General features: G+C 40.6%; 1 protein-coding gene across 1 annotated transcript in view; it reads left to right on the top strand.

Annotated features, from left to right (window-relative positions):
• The window catches only part of slc2a15a (solute carrier family 2 member 15a), a 48,074-nt gene extending 32,389 nt beyond the window's left edge, over positions 1-15,685 (top strand). The window contains exons 8-12 of the mRNA XM_085427280.1: positions 5,124-5,234; positions 9,427-9,528; positions 9,747-9,822; positions 13,030-13,157; positions 13,791-15,685. Of these exons, the coding sequence (XP_085283406.1) occupies positions 5,124-5,234; positions 9,427-9,528; positions 9,747-9,822; positions 13,030-13,157; positions 13,791-14,045 (672 nt within the window). The 3' untranslated portion in view covers positions 14,046-15,685. The remainder of the gene's footprint in view (positions 1-5,123; positions 5,235-9,426; positions 9,529-9,746; positions 9,823-13,029; positions 13,158-13,790) is intronic.
• Positions 15,686-17,430: the final 1,745 nt, after the last annotated feature.

Here is a 17,430-nt window from a genome sequence, read left to right on the forward strand (position 1 = left end):
GTGGTGATCAGCTGACAGCTCAGTCTCTCACTTCACCCAAGCCTCCAGAACATGCAGCCATGGCTGATCCTCGACGTACGGCCCGGGGGGGTCTGGTCCCATGTACACTTATGGACACTTTTCTGTTTGACCATGGTGTGCAGTATGGACAAACTGTGGTTTGCAGAAGAGAACTGTGCAAAGAATCAGGTACGACTGGTTGGTTCCTCCCAATCACAACCCTCCAGCTTTCACTGTCATTGCCCACATGAGCACTGAAGTTTCCCAGTAAGAAGTCCCCAGGTGGAGCACCCTCAACCAGCCATCCCACTCTCCAGGAGATTGGTTCCAGAGCCCAAGCTCTATGTTGAGGTGAGCCCAACTACAGTATATCTAGCCAGTACCTCTCAATCTGTCACCTCTCACACTAGTTCAGGTCCTTCCCCTTCAGGTTTTATGTCCCCATTGCCAACCTCTGAAGCTGGGTTTTGGTCCGCCAGGGTCTCTGCCTTTGTCCGACTCCCAACACACACTGCGCCTGACTCCTACGGTGCCTCCTGCAGGTGATGGACCTACAGGAGTGTGATCTCATGCCCCATCTTTGGGCTGCACTCAGCCAGGCTCCATGGACTAAGGCCCGGCCACTAGGTGCTCACCCTCCCCCAGGCCTGGCTCCATGGCAGTGCCCTGGTCGCGGTAACCCCATCCTGGGCAGTGTGAACTGTTCCCTTAAGGCTCTCATAGGGTTTTCTGAATCGCTCTTTGTCTGGTCTCTCACCCAAGACCAATTTCCCATGGGATACCTACCAGGGGGCAAAACGCCCACCAGCAAGATTCCCCCTGGGATCCCAGGGACACACATACCCCTCTACAACGATAAGGTAAAGGTTTACAGACGGGAGGTATTTTAATTTAGTAATGTATTTTAATGTGATCTTAATGAAGGAGTGAAAAAACTGTCTGACGGCCGTCTATGTTGTGGAAAAAACTGCTGAAAGACTAAAGTTAAAAACGGTCTCTGGATGAATGGTCACCAATGTTAAAAAAAAAGATATCAGAGTGGTAAATGCCTTGTATATATGTTGTGTGTGTGTGTGTACTTCTTCTAAAAAAAGTTTAAAAAAAAGAGGTAAATAACTGCACAATTGAGGAGAGTCAATTTACATAAAAATTTACATATAAAAAAAAGGTTAATGGTTATATGGTTAATAGTGTTGATTTTTTTGTTGTTGAATTATGTTTATTTTATTTTTTAAAGAAAAAAAAGTTAAAAACCATTGTCATTATAACCTTAATGGCCTGCTTTGCCTTTTTTTTTTTACAAGCAAATTCCAGTTCTAATAAAATAATAATCATAATAAGTCATAATCTGGTCTTAAAGGACTTAAATAAGGTAAACACAACTTCCGATGAACAAAAATGTGATATATCACATGATACTTATTTTAAAATATTAGCTGAAAAAGTTGTGTTATTGCAATAGCAACACCTCGATTCTTTTCATTTTCAGCCGTCCTGTTTTAGATTTGCTGTTGAGTTTGGGATTATTTTCCTGTTAGTTTGTTCAGTTTTGGCCAAGCTTTAGCTGTTGGACAGATGACTTCACCTTTGACTCTACAATACTCTGGTATTCAGACAAGCCTATGGATTACTCAGTGACTACAAAGTGCCTGGGTCTTGTGGCTACAAAGCACTATGAGGTGTTTTTGCTGTGCATTGTGCATTATTGTCACATATCTTCACTTTGGTCTCATCTGTCCAAGCAACATTTTTCCAGAGGTTTCGTGGTTTATTCAGCAGCTAAAGCTAAAACATACTGCAATGTTCTTTTTCCTGTTAGTGTTTTTTCTGGTGACTCTTTCAAAGCTAAATATTCAGTTTTGTTTTTTAATTTTACATTTATGAACTGAAAACAAGAACTCTGAGATTTAGCCCTTGGAGTTTCTCTGTGCACTGTATTGCAGTTCTGTAGCAGACGTTATTATTAAGAAATTATTATCATTATTATTATTATTAACCTAATAATATATATATAATTTTAATCAAAATGACCAATTTCCTTTCTTTAATAAATCACACAAAAAAAAATACAACAAGTTGACTGCACGGACTACTTTTGTCATTTGCTTTTCTTCAACAAAATGACTGATATTCTGTAGTGCCTTTACTGTAGACAGTAAAGATGACTTTCTGCCTTAAGTCGTGTTTTTTAAGTCACTGAAAAGCATCCTCTACTTGGTTGAGATCAGGTGACCTATTTACCTGAACAATATCCTGTGTCTTTACTTTGAGAAACTATTGGGTTGCTTCTTCAAAGCAAAGGGACAGTGCCACAAACATTATCCCTGTGCTGTGAAGTGCTGTCCAAACAGATCTGCAACATTTTGCTGAATCTGAGCAGTGTAGCTATTTACGCTTCAGAGTTCCCCCTGCTACTCGTCTCAGCATGCCCATGCCACCATATTGCCTCCACCATGTTTAAAACACGATGTGGTGTATATCAGGTCATGCGCTGTTCTTTTCTTTCTCCATACCATTCCCATCATTCTTGTATAAGCCAATCTTGATTTTATCTGTCCAAAGATTTTTTTTCAAGAACCGTGCAGGCTCTTTTAGTTATATTTTTTAGTAAAGTATCCTCTTGAGTGTGACCAGTGTTTTGCACCTTGTAAACCTTCTGTATTTACATGCATCAAGGTGTTAGTTTGACAACGACATGCCAACCTTCTTAAGAGTGCTCTTGATGTTGTAGAGGGGTTTTACTTAACCAAGGATTACTGTAGTTTTCCATGACACTTATTGCTGCTGAAGTGCATTCATCATCATTTGTTTACATTTTTGGTGATTTGGCCACTTTTAACATGTTTTCTAAATGAAGAGCTAATAAATAGAACTTCAACACTAAAGAATAAACTCCAGATCTCCATCTGTTAATTTTTTGTAAAATAATAAAGACCAAAACTGTTAGGGATTTACACTGAACAAAAATATAAATGCAACACTTTTGTTTTTGCTCCCATTTTCCATGAGCTGAACTTAAAGATCTGAAACATTTTCTACAAACACAAAGGAGCCATGACTGTCAAATATAGTTCAAAAATCTGTCTAAATCTGTGTTATCTGTTGTTCGCCGAGATCATCCATCCCACCTCACAGGTGTGGCATGTCATGGTGCTGATTGGACAGCATGAATATTGCACAGGTGTGCCTGAGACTGCCCACAATAAAAGCCCACTCTGAAATATGCAGTATGATCACACAGCACAATGCTACAGATGTCGCAAAACCAGTCAGTATCTGGTGCAACACATCCAATGGAGATGTGTTGCCTGCGTGAGGCAAATGGTGTGCATTGGGCATAGAGTTGATCAGGTTGTTGATTGTTGGTCCACTCCTCTTCAATACTTGTGCAAAGTTGCTGAATATTGGCAGGAACTGGAACACGCTGTCGTATACGCCGAGCCGAGCGTCCCAAACATGTCTGGTGAGTATGCTGGCCATGCAAGAACTGGGATGTTTTCAGCTTCCAAGGAGTTGTGTACAGATCCTTGCAATATGGGGTCGTGCATTATCATGCTGTAACATGAGCTTATGGTCATGGATAAATGATAACCCCACCGCCACCATGGGCCACTCAATCCACAACGCTGACGTCAGCATACTGCTCATCCACACAACGCCACACAAGCTGTCTGCCATCTGCCCTGCACAGTAAAAACATCTGTCATCAAAACACCTCTCCAACGTGGCAGACGCCATCAAATGAGAGCATTCGCCCACTCAAGGTGTCATGGTCCCTGTGCCTCACCAGCTGATTCTGTGTTAGGCAACATGTTTTCGCTCTCTCTCTCTCTCCTGCCGGGGCGATGCTCATTATGGGCTCCCGCCCCTGGCCCACGCACCTGCTGCCTATCGGGATAATCACAAGGCCGATTTAAGACAGCAGCACTGTGTCACTCGTCGCTGGATCGTTGAGTTATCAGCGTCAGTCGCTCAGTAGATTGTAAATAAGGATCTGTGAGTTCGTTCCGTCTGTTCGCCTCTAACTATAATCTCTGTGTACAGATCTATCCCGGACCTTTCCCAGCCGGCCTGTCATCCCGTGGACGAGTGAGTGGATGGTGTTTCCCCAGTGTGGGGAGTGAAGAGAGAGAGCCTTTGGAGGGCGTCAGATTCCCGTCTTTTCCCTCACACACCCCGGAACCCTGGACCCCCCTCCCCTCCCTCCAGCACTTTGTAAATAGCATCACCTGGTGTCGTTGTGTAAATAAAATCTGTAAATCCTGTAAGGAGTCCCGGTCTGCGCCTGAGTCCGTTAACTGAAACCTGACACAAGGTGGTTAAAGTGACAAACTGCAGTCAGGTCCAGACCCCGATGAGGACCACGAGCATGCAGATGAGCTTCCCTGAGACGGTTTCTGACAGTTTTTGCAGAAATTCTTTGGTTATGCAAACCGATTGTTGCTGCAGCTGTCTGGGTGGCTGGTCTCCACCTGGTCGACCATCCTGGAGGTGAACATGCTGGATGTGGAGGTCCTGGACTGGTGTGGTTACATGTGGTCTGCGATTGTGAGGCCGGTTGATGTACGGCCAAATTCTCTGAAACACCTTTGAAGACGGCTTATGGCAGAGAAATGAACGTTCATTTCACAGGCAACAGTTCTGGTTGACATTCCTGCAGTCAGCATGCCAATGGCACGCTCCCTCAAAAGCGGCGACATCTGTAGCATTGTGCTGTGTGATCAAACTGCATATTTCAGAGTGGGCTTTTATTGTGGGCAGTCTCAGGCACACCTGTGCGATATTCATGCTGTCCAATCAGCACACCTGTGAGGTGGGATGGATGATCTCGGCGAACGAGAAGTTCTCACTAACACAGATTTAGACAGATTTGTGAACAATATTTGACAGTCATGGCTTCTTTGTGTTTGTAGAAAATGTTTCAGATCTTTAAGTTCAGCTCATGGAAAATGGGAGCAAAAACAAAAGTTTGCGTTAATATTTTTGTTCATTGTATGTAGAAATATTCCATACACTTTATGCAATACTTGTCTTTAACCCACTGTATTAAATATGGAAGTGAGCATTTCAATCACACCTTGACTGACTGTCAGATATTTACCTGCATTTCTCTTTCACCACAGATATGGTTCTACACCAACAGCATCTTTGAAAATGCCGGAATTCCAGCTCCAGAGATCCAGTATACCACAGCAGGAACAGGAATTATAGAGATCATTGCTGGACTCATTGGGGTAAGCATACAAATTAGAATTCATGCAATTATATAGCAGTTGATGTTACCTTTGTATTAGTGTTGTATTGCATTTTATTTCCACAAAAACAGATATTCATCATGTACAGAACTGAAATCAGGAAGTGATTTTGGGGCCAGCTTAGCTTAAAGGAGGGAAGCAGAGAGAAACACCTTGCCTAGCTGTTTCCATTGTTGCAAAATATTTTGAGTGCTCGAGTTTATCAGAAAAACACTATATAAGAATCAGTCCATCACATTAGGTACTAGTTTGCAACAGTGTCGATAGCAACAGCACCATCGTCCTCCAGTTGACACACACTGACTCACACTGCATTGCAGCAGACAAGGTGGCGCAAAGCTGAACACATGAACAGTAGCTGACAACAACACTGCAAATGCTGCTGCAAGTATTTATCAGACAAATGGTCAAATGGTGAAAATCCAGTTGTTGATAGGCCTTTATAGGTAATGTATATGAAACAGAAAATTTGGAATCACCAATTAACATAACACATCTCTGACCTGTGAAAGGAAGTAGGAGTGCATGAAGACTCCGTACAGAATGGCTCCAAAAAACTGGTGCATGCAATGGTGCTAACCAGTGCTAAGCAAGGAAGCAAGTTTATCATACTGCCCATATGTTAATGCGAATACACAGTCATCACATGATAGCATAATACTAATATTTGTTGTCTAAAAAGTCTTATGTCCAAAACTGAAACTGGAAACGTCTGAGAAAAGTTTACCAGCAACGTTATTTTTGTGCCACTATTCTGAGCGCACGTAAAAAATGTTTGCAGGTGCAAGTGTTGCATTTTGAGGAGAAATTTATTTTGAGCGAAGAAAAGCTGAATTTGAGCGAATAAACTTCATTGCTGCCTGCAAAAAATGTATTTCAGTGTTTGCTATTATCCACACACACACACAACAGCAGCCCCTCTCGCTCAGTTTTTGTATTTGCGCTCGCAATGTGTTGCTCACGCTCTCAACATTTCTGCCTGTGCGCGTTCAACTCTTTGTGTACATCGTTATAGTTGTACCACAAAACCAGCCAATCACAGACTTGGATGCAAAAAAATCTGATTGGCTGTTTTGGTCTCCAATCAGCTCGAAATGACGAAATGCAATATCCCAGAATGCATTTGTCCAAAACTCAAACGAGGCAGTCGCGGAGGAACATAGAGTGGCGGAGTTTGAAATATTACTCTGTCTGAGTCACAAAATAAACTTTAAAGATATTTTCATGCGAGAATGTTTCTGTGTAAACTTCAAATATCTGCTCGATTCATCAGGACATCACATATTTGCACAAGTGCTCTGACGTTTTCGGAGATGCCTGTTACCCACCAGCTGACCGCACAGCTGGACTGGCCAAAGTTTTATGTTTGTTTGTTTTTGTAACAGTATAAACCAGGGGTGCTCAATACGTCGATCGCGATCGACCAGTCGATCGCAAAGGTAGTATTGGTAGATCGCATGGCATTAAAAAAATAGATGCCAGCCTATCATCCATCCCGTCACTTGATTGATACAGGGAAGCCAGTCAGATGACAGCAGATTTTTTCTGACGCTTAGGTCGCTGCGCATGCGCAAACAGCGGCGCGAAGTGTAGTAAAACTGACAAGCTAGTCAGCGAGTTAACTCCAATTTTTAGCTCTCGGTTTTTTCTCTTAAACCTGGCCGTCAGCAGCTACTGTCCGGACTATGCATCCCTGGCTGATTCAATTCAGTGCAAGTCATCAGAGTAAACTCAGGTAATGACAAAAAATTTACATAGTTAATTGTGTTGTGAAATATTGGATATTGCGGTTATGCATGTATATACATTGTAGATATAAAGAATCCTCAATATATTTATAAATAAGTATATGTTTTGGATTTTTGTAGTGGGTAGATCATTTTGACTTGGTCATTTTATAAGTAGCTCACATGCAGAAAAAGTGTGAGCACCCCTGGTATAAACAATGAAAGGTGGTGGATTAGTCAATTGGTCATCATCAACTCTGGGCTGGACCAATTACAACCAGAGATGGGCAGTAACGCGTTACTTGTAACGCATTACTGTAATCTGATTACTTTTTTCAAGTAACGAGTAAAGTAAGGGATTACTATTGCAAAAACAGTAATTAGATTACCGTTACTTTCCCGTAGGAACGCTGCGTTACTGCGTTACTAAAACCGTGATTTTTCTGCGAGAATGTCTCAGGACAGTGACGTAAGCGAGTGCGCCGTTCGTGGCAACAGCTGTGTGCAGATCAACAATGGATCATATATCGAGTGCAGAGAGAGTATGAGCGTGCAGCGTTTAAAGCGTGGAAGTACTGACCTTACTTTGAGTTTGATTCCATAAAAAGTGACAAAAACATTAGTGTCCGCTGTGCGTGGGAAGAAAACTTCTCTTTACAGCGAAAAAACCCCTAAACTTCCAACAAGCACCGAGTAGCTACGACGTAATGGGAAACTCACAGAGAAACTCGCGGATTCTTCCACTGACCGCGGCACACCTGCACCAGGGTAAACCTCCGCCTACCCCACTCCTGCTTTACAGGTGAAAATAGAGCAACAGGACCGCTGAGTCTGTGACTTTATTTATTTTCTGCTGTGTTTTACTTGCATCTATTTGAAAGACTGAGTGTAAACACAAAAAATATTTTATTTTATGTGCTGGAATGTGCAGAAAATAGGTTTAAATGTTAAACTAATTTATTCCAGTCAGAGAATGTTGCAGATAATTAAATTTTTGCTTGATGCATAAAGTTAAAAGATTAAAACTAATAAAACAAGTTTTAAAAAGAGACTTTTCCATTTGATTACATTTTGTATGATGGATTATGCAGAAAAAGTAGAATTGGGCTGAAAGATCTATCACTTTATCACCTCTTCAGCTTGTAAATCGTGTTTTTAAAAAGTAACTAAGTAACTAAGCAATTAATTACTTTTGAAAATAAGTAATCAGTAAAGTAACTGGATTACTTTCTGGGGGAAGTAATCAGTAATTAGTTACTGATTACTTTTTTCAAGTAACTTGACCAACACTGATTAACACATCCGTATTGAGGGGAAGAGGAACAGTTTGTGTGGTACTTCAGCTACAATGAAAAAGACACAAAGCTGGAGTTATTCTGTGTTTTTGCTGCACAGCTGTTTCTTCTTCTCTCATTCTCTCCCCTCCCTCTCCTGTTGTTACTTCAGTCATGAAACTGATCAAAGATCACAAGTCCCGTCTCTCTTGTTTATCGCCCACTTTGCGCCAGAAAGAGGAAACCAGCGGATGTCGCGCTGAACAACAGCAGCACGTTTAAGCTTGATCAGCTGTTGTTAGAATTGATTTAATATTACTTTCTAGTATCAGCGGATGTTTGCTGGAAACAGCCAATCAGATTTTTTTGCATCCAAGTCTGTGATTGGCTGGTTTTGTGGCACAAATATAACGGTGTACAGAAAGTTGAGCGCACACGGGCAGAAATGTTGAGAGCGCGAGAAACACGTTGTGAGCGAGCGCAAATGCAAAAACTGAGCGAGAGGGGCTGCTGTTGTGTGTGTGTGTGGATAATAGCAAACACTGCAATACACTTTTTGCACGCAGCAATGAATTTTGTTCATTCAAATTTAGTTTTTCTTCGCTCAAAGTAAATTTCTCCTCAAAATGCAAAACTTGCACCTGCAAACATTTTTTACATGCGCTCAGAATAGTGGCACAAAAATAACGCCATAGGTTCCTTAACAACTCAAATGATGTTGCATTTAAGTTGGAACAAAAACAGATTGTCACAGTGGTGCAAATGGATGATTGGCTCCACAAGTTCTTTCATGCTGCTTCTGACATTTGGTTAACTGAGGAGTGACATCATTCCAAGTCCTAACATTCAGCTTCCAGCAAAAGGAACGAAGCCCTGATCAGCAACAGCATGTTTTTTTGTTGTTGTCGTCATTTTCCCCCCTATGGTACCAAAGTATCCTGTATATTAGCATCAAATGTGAAACTCTAGTATTGCGACACACCTAACGACCATCCAAACTGCTATTTTAAACATCATCATTAGCCCATTGACTCTGTATTTCTAAGGTGAGCTAGGCTAGTGCTTCTCATTTTGTATGCTAAGTTGGTGTAAACACACCTTGAGTCGAAACACAAACACATGTGTTCCACTCAGTAGTGTCTAATAAAGCATCTGTCTCTCCTTATTGAGTGTTTTACTATAGAGAAGCTGGGCCGCAGGCCTCTCATGATTGGGGGTTTTGCTATGATGGGTATCTGCAGTACTGGGATAACACTGGCCCTCATTTTACAGGTAAGTGTGTGTGTGTGTGTGTGTGTGTGTGTGTGTGTGTGTGTGTGTGTGTGTGTGTGTGTGTGTGTGTGTGTGTGTGTGTGTGTGTGTGTGTGTGTGAGAGAGAGAGAGAATACATATTTAAAGCAGTGTTTAACAAAAAGACTCATTTTCGCTTAGAGAAGCTACATAAATACTGTCAGACTTCTTCAATGTTCTGCTGTTTGTTCTCATTGCAGGCTCATTTGTCATTCATGCGCTACATCAGTGTCTGCTGTGTGGTGGGCATTATTGCTGGCTTCTGTATTGGCCCAGGCAAGTTGCTTTATACTGCATGTTAAAGGACTGGTTCATTTAAATGACAACTATTAACAGATTTACCTGTTCAAAGTATTATTTTGGTGTGGTTATCACATGATGTCGACAGAAGCAAAAAACGAAAAAATCAAAACATAAGAGCCAAAAAACAAACTAGTTGATGCATCAAAGCGGTGGCTGCCTGCAAAAATCTAACTGCTGCCCATTTCATATTTGACAGTGATTAAATGGTTTTAACCCTCTCAGGCTCAAGTTTTTTGTTGCTAATGCACAACCAAGTCCTGCAGTGGTAAAAGAAACTCATAAAATATGTATGTGGGGTAATCAGGTTGTTAGTTTTTAACTGTTGGAAATCGGCAACGCCTGCCTGGAGAGGGTTAATATCAAGTAGACAACATTATGTCAGCAGGCATGGCATTCATACAGCTACAGGCGAAACGATTTTCTTTTTCCCACATGTTTTAGAAACCTTTGGAATTTTTGGTATGTTTAATATCCATTTAAACGCGTGTGTTTGGAAACTGGAATCTTTTACTAGCCAGGATTTGTGGATGGGTTATATGTGAACTATTGCTGGGCAGAGCCATGAACAATAGTGTGTTTAGCAGAGGTGTGGACTCGAGTCACATGACTTGGACTCGAGTCAGACTCGAGTCATTAATTTTATGACTTTAGACTTGACTTGAAAAAATGTTCTAAGACTTGTGACTTGACTTGGACTTTTACACCAATGACTTGGGACTTGAATTGGACTTGAACCGGTTTACTTGAAAAGACTTGATATTTCACCCCAAATATAAAATTTAACATGCATATTATATAGAGATTGAAAATGTGACGTCATTCACGGGTAGAACCGCAAAGGATTCTGGGAACTCGTGGCAAGCAGTACTAGCGCACGCAGGCTTTCAATTAAAATCAGTCACACAGCGATAAAAAGAAACACAAAAATGTCAAGAAGCTGTTGTATTATTAACTGCAATAGCCGGTCACATGACAGCCACGGGAAGCCGACGGGTAAAGAGATCGGTTGTTATCGGATTACGTCGTTGAAGAGAAATTGTTCATGTTTCCAAAGTAACAAAGACGCGACTGGATCGCAGCCATTCAAAGATCAAATATAACGTCCCAGAACCCTCCAGCTCACAGGTTACTCTGCTCCAAGCATTTACACAAAGGTCAGTCTGCTGTTGTAGTTAATGCGTCACTTTTCTTAACATAATTGGTGATATAGGTTACAAGCAAGAACAGAAATGGTCGCGCTATGCTCCTTTATTTATTGTGCATAAATAGTGAATTGTCCTGACACAATATTGCGTTTCGCTTCTGTTATTATGGTACATTGACAAAAACATATACTTTTATTCACAGGATAAAACAGGTTTTTTGTATCACTAATTGCCCAGTACGATTACAGCATACAATATTATTGTCACTGCTACATTTCTGTGATGAACCAGAAATTATTTCCACTACTAATTAATTACCGTTGAGCTCAAAGGTCCTATTAATAAACGGTTAACGAACGTGTATTTATGACGACGATTTGTGAGACTGGTAAACTTATGATACGTACGATGGTCTTTCGTTCTACACGGTGCATTTCAAGGTCCTGCACCCATCCGTCGGTAAACTGTACCTGGGCTTGTTGCAGTGACCTGAAGTTACTAAACTTCATGAGTGTATGCACTCACTCCAAGAACCGTATAATTATAAATATGCATATAAATATGCTACGATGAGATGGCTGACTTCATCTAACTAGCAAATGTTGTCCAGGCTACGTTGGTGATGCAGTTTTTTTTGTATGATATTTTTGTCATGCGATTTTAAAGCCGGTCCTACAAGCGCATCCAAGAATAACATGCAGCTTATCTCAGAACTGTCGGTGAAAATTATTCTTGGAGCTAGGTTTAATTGAGCTGCATTTTAAAGAGGTGCAATTTCACAATTTGTGTATATTTTCTAAGTTCACTATTTTGTCATGTGTTGAGAAAAACACAGATTTTAAAATTACATGGTCTAATATTTACATTTAGCATAACTGCAACATTATTTTTTCGTTTGTTTTTTTTAAAGACTCGAAAGGACTTGAAATTCAAAATTTCAGACTTGTGACTTGACTCGGACTTTTACACCAGTGACTTGAGACTCGACTCTGACTTGCCTGACATTACTTGAGACTTGAGGATAAAGACTTGAGACTTACTTGAGACTTGCAAAACAATGACTTGGTCCCACCTCTGGTGTTTAGAGACTCGTGCATGATCTCAGATAAACAGACTATCACTGATTGCTGCTAAAAGAGTTTTAAGAGTTATATAAACCAGAATGTAATTTAAGCTTTTGTACAGGTGGATGACAATAGTTTCTAGAGTAGTAAACAGGTGAGTGTAGTCTGCTCTGATTGCAGCTGATGTGTGATGTTATTCTTTTGTAACCTGTGAGTTGCAGGTGGTTTGGGTTGCTCTGTGTAGTGGTTGAACAGCACCCTCTGCAGGTCATGCCTTTAAAAATTTGTCTCTAATTTGTCTCTGAAAATCTTTTGTACTGCAGCTCTAGTTACATTTTCATTTATTCAGACATTTAAAAGTTTAATAAATGCAATTATTTATAAAAGTGATATGCATTCAAATGTTCTAATTTGAAGTTCCCTGACTGTATATTTGACTCTAGGTTCTAGGACCTTCTGTAAGAGAGACAAATAAAGCCGTTTTTACTGACTATAACAGTTAAATATTAATGATATGCATTCTTTGACACGTTTCTCGTGTCCATATGCGGATTTTTAGGCCCAAAGGCTGTATTGGTACGAGAGATGATAAATGAACATGTATTATAAAATCATGAAGATAAATAATATAATTGCTTGCACACACCCTGTTAATCTGCACATTAGTTTTGCCATAAAAACTATCTGTTATCTCTGTGTTTCCTCTGGATGCTCCGGCTTCATCCAGGTGCATGTTATAAAGCTGCATATGGATGTAAGGTGGACAAAGTGCCTTATCCTGATCAATAATTGGAGCTATAGGATGAAGAACTTTGGAACTAGAGACCAAAAGAGTCAGATTGTGTTTGTTACTTATAAATTGTCTCAAATGTGAGACTAAATGACTTGTGAACACTATGAAATCGCTGCGAGAGCATCCAACAGCAATGTGTGACTGATGTTTGGTAAGTCCTGTCTTTTTCCTGTTGCAGCTGGAGTGCCGTTTCTGGTCACGGCAGAGTTGTTTAAACAATCTCACCGACCTGCAGCCTACATCATAGGAGGCTCACTCAACTGGTTGTCCAACTTCACTGTGGGATTCGTCTTCCCATTCTTACAGGTAGAAGCTATACACGGTCGTGGATTTCTTTACAAACGTAGTATGCAGAGAACTGATTGATGTAGTCCTCGAGTACCCACTTATCCAGGATCCAGTTTAGGTCTTTATGCTTTTAATAGATTCCTTAAGAATCTATTAAAAGCATAAAGTCAGGGAGCTGTTAAATCAGGGGGAGCACACAGGATGGAATAGAGCAGCTGTCAGTGACAGCAGACAGGATACTGGTGAAGCCACTAACAGCATGTGGAGGAGACCGGGGTAGTTCTAGGTTTCAAAGTGCTTCGCCTACATCGATCCTGCTAAATGAAGACAGAAGGACACCGGTGCAGTCGTGAGCTGATGTGCTGCTGGCTGAGCTCGACTTCAGAACTAATGCTCAGTTTGCATAATGGGAGTAATGCAGTGTTACGCTTTGTTTTATCTCCCTCAAGTCGATATATCACTGTGAATGCCTCAGAAATCCTTCTCAGTTTCTTACTCCCTGTAGTCCAAGGAAACGTCAGAGTGTAAGAGTAACTACCTATTCTGACATACACAATGTCAGTTTACTCAAAGTGACATGGGTCACCTTTGATTTAAAACCAATTGTCCTTTTCTTTCTTTCTTCCATTTACCTGCAACACCAACCACCAGATGTCAGCCGGAGCTTACTGTTATTTAGTGTTTGCCACCATTTGTGCATCTGTTGCCGTCTATGTCTACATTGTGATCCCAGAGACCAAAAACAAGACCTTCATGGAAATCAGCCAGATGTTCTCGAAGAAAGAAGCAGTCTTAGAGACCCAGAGTCTGATCCATGTTGACCAGCTAAAGCTGCGGAAGCTGAATGGCTACGGTGGTCTAGAACATGCTTCGGTGGAGTTTGACAGCTCTTTGTCTGTACCTTAACTCAGACTTCACAGCCAATTCATTCCTTTGGTATGTACATTGTAACAAAACAACACCTCACCTGTACCCAGTGTGCTATAGCTGAGTGAAGTTATTCTGTCAACTGAATATTTATATCCAAGATTTGTAAGAAAATTTACTTCATGGGTGCTAATTCAAAAGTATTACTCTGGGAGCATGGTGACATCACAGGACTATACATATAGTGAAACAGCCAGACAGGTTGGAAACAATCAACCTGTATGGTACGCAGACTTAAGACAAATGTCATTACATTTGAAAAACCCATTTCCTCTTTGGCCTGCTGTAATGGACCAGATCTGCCTATGGAACGGACTGTAACTCCCAACAACCCTAGTTTGATAATTGGGTAAGAAAATAGACGAGAGTGTTATACAGAGTTTCAATGGTTGTTCTACACTAAAATACTAGTTTCAGTTTCCCTGAGGTACATTAGGTAAGTGCCCTTGTTCTATCTCGACCCAGCAAATAAATATGTTTTTATGTCAGTCATGATTTCAACCTTGATTATCTTGGTGAGTACGGTGCTATGAAAAATGTTAGCAGTGATGTGCACAACTGCAAGAAATTGTAACCACAACTGTACTTAAAAAAATAATAACCGTTTTAATTATGTTGTCTGTGGAAGGGAAAGTATTTTCATGAAAAACTAAAATACAAATGACCTCTGGGGTCATGGAAAAACAGGTCATTTTCAAATAAAGCCCAGCTAGTAATTCTTCTGAAAGGTAAACTTCATTTCTCTCCTCACTGTAACCAGTCATTTTGGGTTCTACACTTAACCAAAATACAAGTGAAAAAATAATTGTCCCAGAAGGAGCTCAGACACCAGCTGTTTGTCCCTTTTGTGTGTCATTTTACATTTTTTGGGTTTAAGCAGCTGATGGTTGTTTAGGTTGTTAGTTTCTTACAACTGACAAGTTCATATTCTGTTTAGTCAGCATTAGCATGTGGAATGGGAAGCAATTAATGAGATAAGATCTTTGTTGGGACAAAGAAAACATGAGAGGATGAGATTGACCCAGCTTTATAGAAATAATAAATATTAAACAAATTGTTATTTCTTTGATCATGAAAAACCTCAGATGCTGTGGATACTGTTACTGCTACTGCACTTTTATGTATATTTTAAAAGATGCTTACTGCAGACAGTTTGGGTGGTAAATTCTGTAAATTGGCTTTTTAGCCAGCATGAGTGAAATGAAATCGGACATGCACAGAATAAACTGTCTTCCTTTCAGTAGGAAACAAGAGCTTGTAGACACAACAGCCTGTAAGAAACGGGTTGTGCACAGTACCACACACAGTACATGACAGAAATACATCTTTTTTTAATCTTTTGTAGTCAGTAAGTCACAATCTAAGAAATCCAAATAACAAACTGCATGTTGTTAAATGTCACCATTTGTTCCATATGTATATTACCTGATGTTAAACATGATGTTTTCTCAAGTTGGTCCTGATATTTTAGACTGTGTCATTACGCTGTGCTGGTTGAATTGTTTTGCAAAGTCTGCTAAAATATAATTTATACAGAAAGTGAAACAGTTTAAATACATGAAAATGTGTACATAAGTCTAAAAGTTGTGAATTGTCAAAAGATAACTACATAAATGAAGTCCTATACCACTGTGCTTTCTGTGTTTTCATTACCAAGCATAGTTGACTGTCATGTTCCAGCAGCATTGTACAGTAATAAGAAAATTATGCTACTAACATATCTAAACTGTAGGAAAGACAAAAGAATCCAAGGCACTGGATTTTTTATTCACCCTCAAAAACACAAATCTAACTCCCTGCTGACCTCTAGTGGTCAGAAAAGAAGTGTCTGCTAGTCCAGTCTAACTGAAAAAACCATTCTTGTAAACAATGTAAACAATGCCAAAATTATGAACATTTACACATTTTAAAAATATATTTAAGCACTGCTGCTTATCTTGGCCTATTACTACCTTCTGACTGCTGAAATAGTGTGACCCCATTAACAGAACTGTGCACCTGTACCCACACTTGCTCTGTTTGCATGTGGAAAAAAGCATCCAGGGGCCAACAATCCTCGTCTTTTTTATCATATACATTTAAAGAAAATTTCAATAACACAATCAAATGTGTGTTCAAGCCTTAACAAAATATCTGCTTTTCATTCACATATGGAGAGTTAAATAACCCAAAGATCTAGAATACCTGAAGCTTCAGTGAAGCTGATGAAAATTCATTATCTCAGGTTTTATGTGTGCATCCATCCATCCATTCGCTTATCCTTTTCAGGGTCGCGGGGGGCGCTGGAGCCTATCCCAGCTGTCATAGGGCGAAAGGCGGGGTACACCCTGGACAGGTCGCCAGTCTGTCGCAGGGCCAACACACAGGGACAGACAACCATTCACACTCACACCTAGTGGCAATTTGGATTAAGCAATTAACCTATCCCCACAAGCTGCATGTCTTTGGACGGTGGGAGGAAGCCGGAGTACCCGGAGGGAACCCACGCAAACACGGGGAGAACATGCACACTCCACACAGAAAGACCCCGGCCTGATGGTGGAATTGAACTCAGGACCTTCTTGCTGTGCGGCAACAGTGCTAGCCACCGTGCTGCCCTTGTGTGCATATTAGGGCTGCCACGATTAGTCGACTAGTCACGATTACGTCGACTATTAAAATCGTCGACGACTAATTTAATAGTCGACACATCGTTTGAAGCTTTGTAAGATCACAAAAGACGCAGGAATGAGTAGTAGGATTTAAGAGTGTAATAACGGACTGAAACAGAAGATGGCAGCACTGCATGTACAAGGATGCCAGCTGCCGTTAAACCCCGAAGAAGAAGAAGCTGTGTCCCAGAATTCATAGCGCAGCCCAGCTCAGTTTCCAACAATGGCGGCAGCTAGTTAGTTTTAATATTACTCTTATTATTCTTTCTGGGTCACAAAATAAACGTTTAACATATTTTCAGGCGAGAATGTAGCTGTGTAAACCTCAAATATCTGCTCAGTTTATCAGGACACCACATATTTTCAAAAGCGCTCCGACGTTTTCGGAGACGTCTGTTACCCACTAGCTCGATAGCTAGCCGGGGGCTAGGTCACTAGAGCCGTGAGAACACCGGACTCCCGGCAAATCGTTTTCAAACCCACCGCCGTCTTTTGCTACTCAGGTTAAACATGATATATGAGTCACTTAGATAACTTAACAATGTTATTGTTTGGCTTTCTTTTGTATTTTATTTGTTCCTGAGTAAATCGGTTTGTCTGAGATTAAAGTTATAGTTTTTACACAGCTGAATAAACATCAAGCAGACAGCTGATTATCAGAAGTGTGAGACGCTGGAGAATTTACTCCGGTGTCCTGTTATATTTTAGATAGC

Source organism: Rhamphochromis longiceps, linkage group LG13, assembly GCF_057381845.1.
Source record: "Rhamphochromis longiceps isolate RC_006_pf linkage group LG13, R_longiceps_female_GT1.1, whole genome shotgun sequence".
In the NCBI taxonomy this organism is placed as follows: Eukaryota; Metazoa; Chordata; class Actinopteri; order Cichliformes; family Cichlidae; genus Rhamphochromis; species Rhamphochromis longiceps.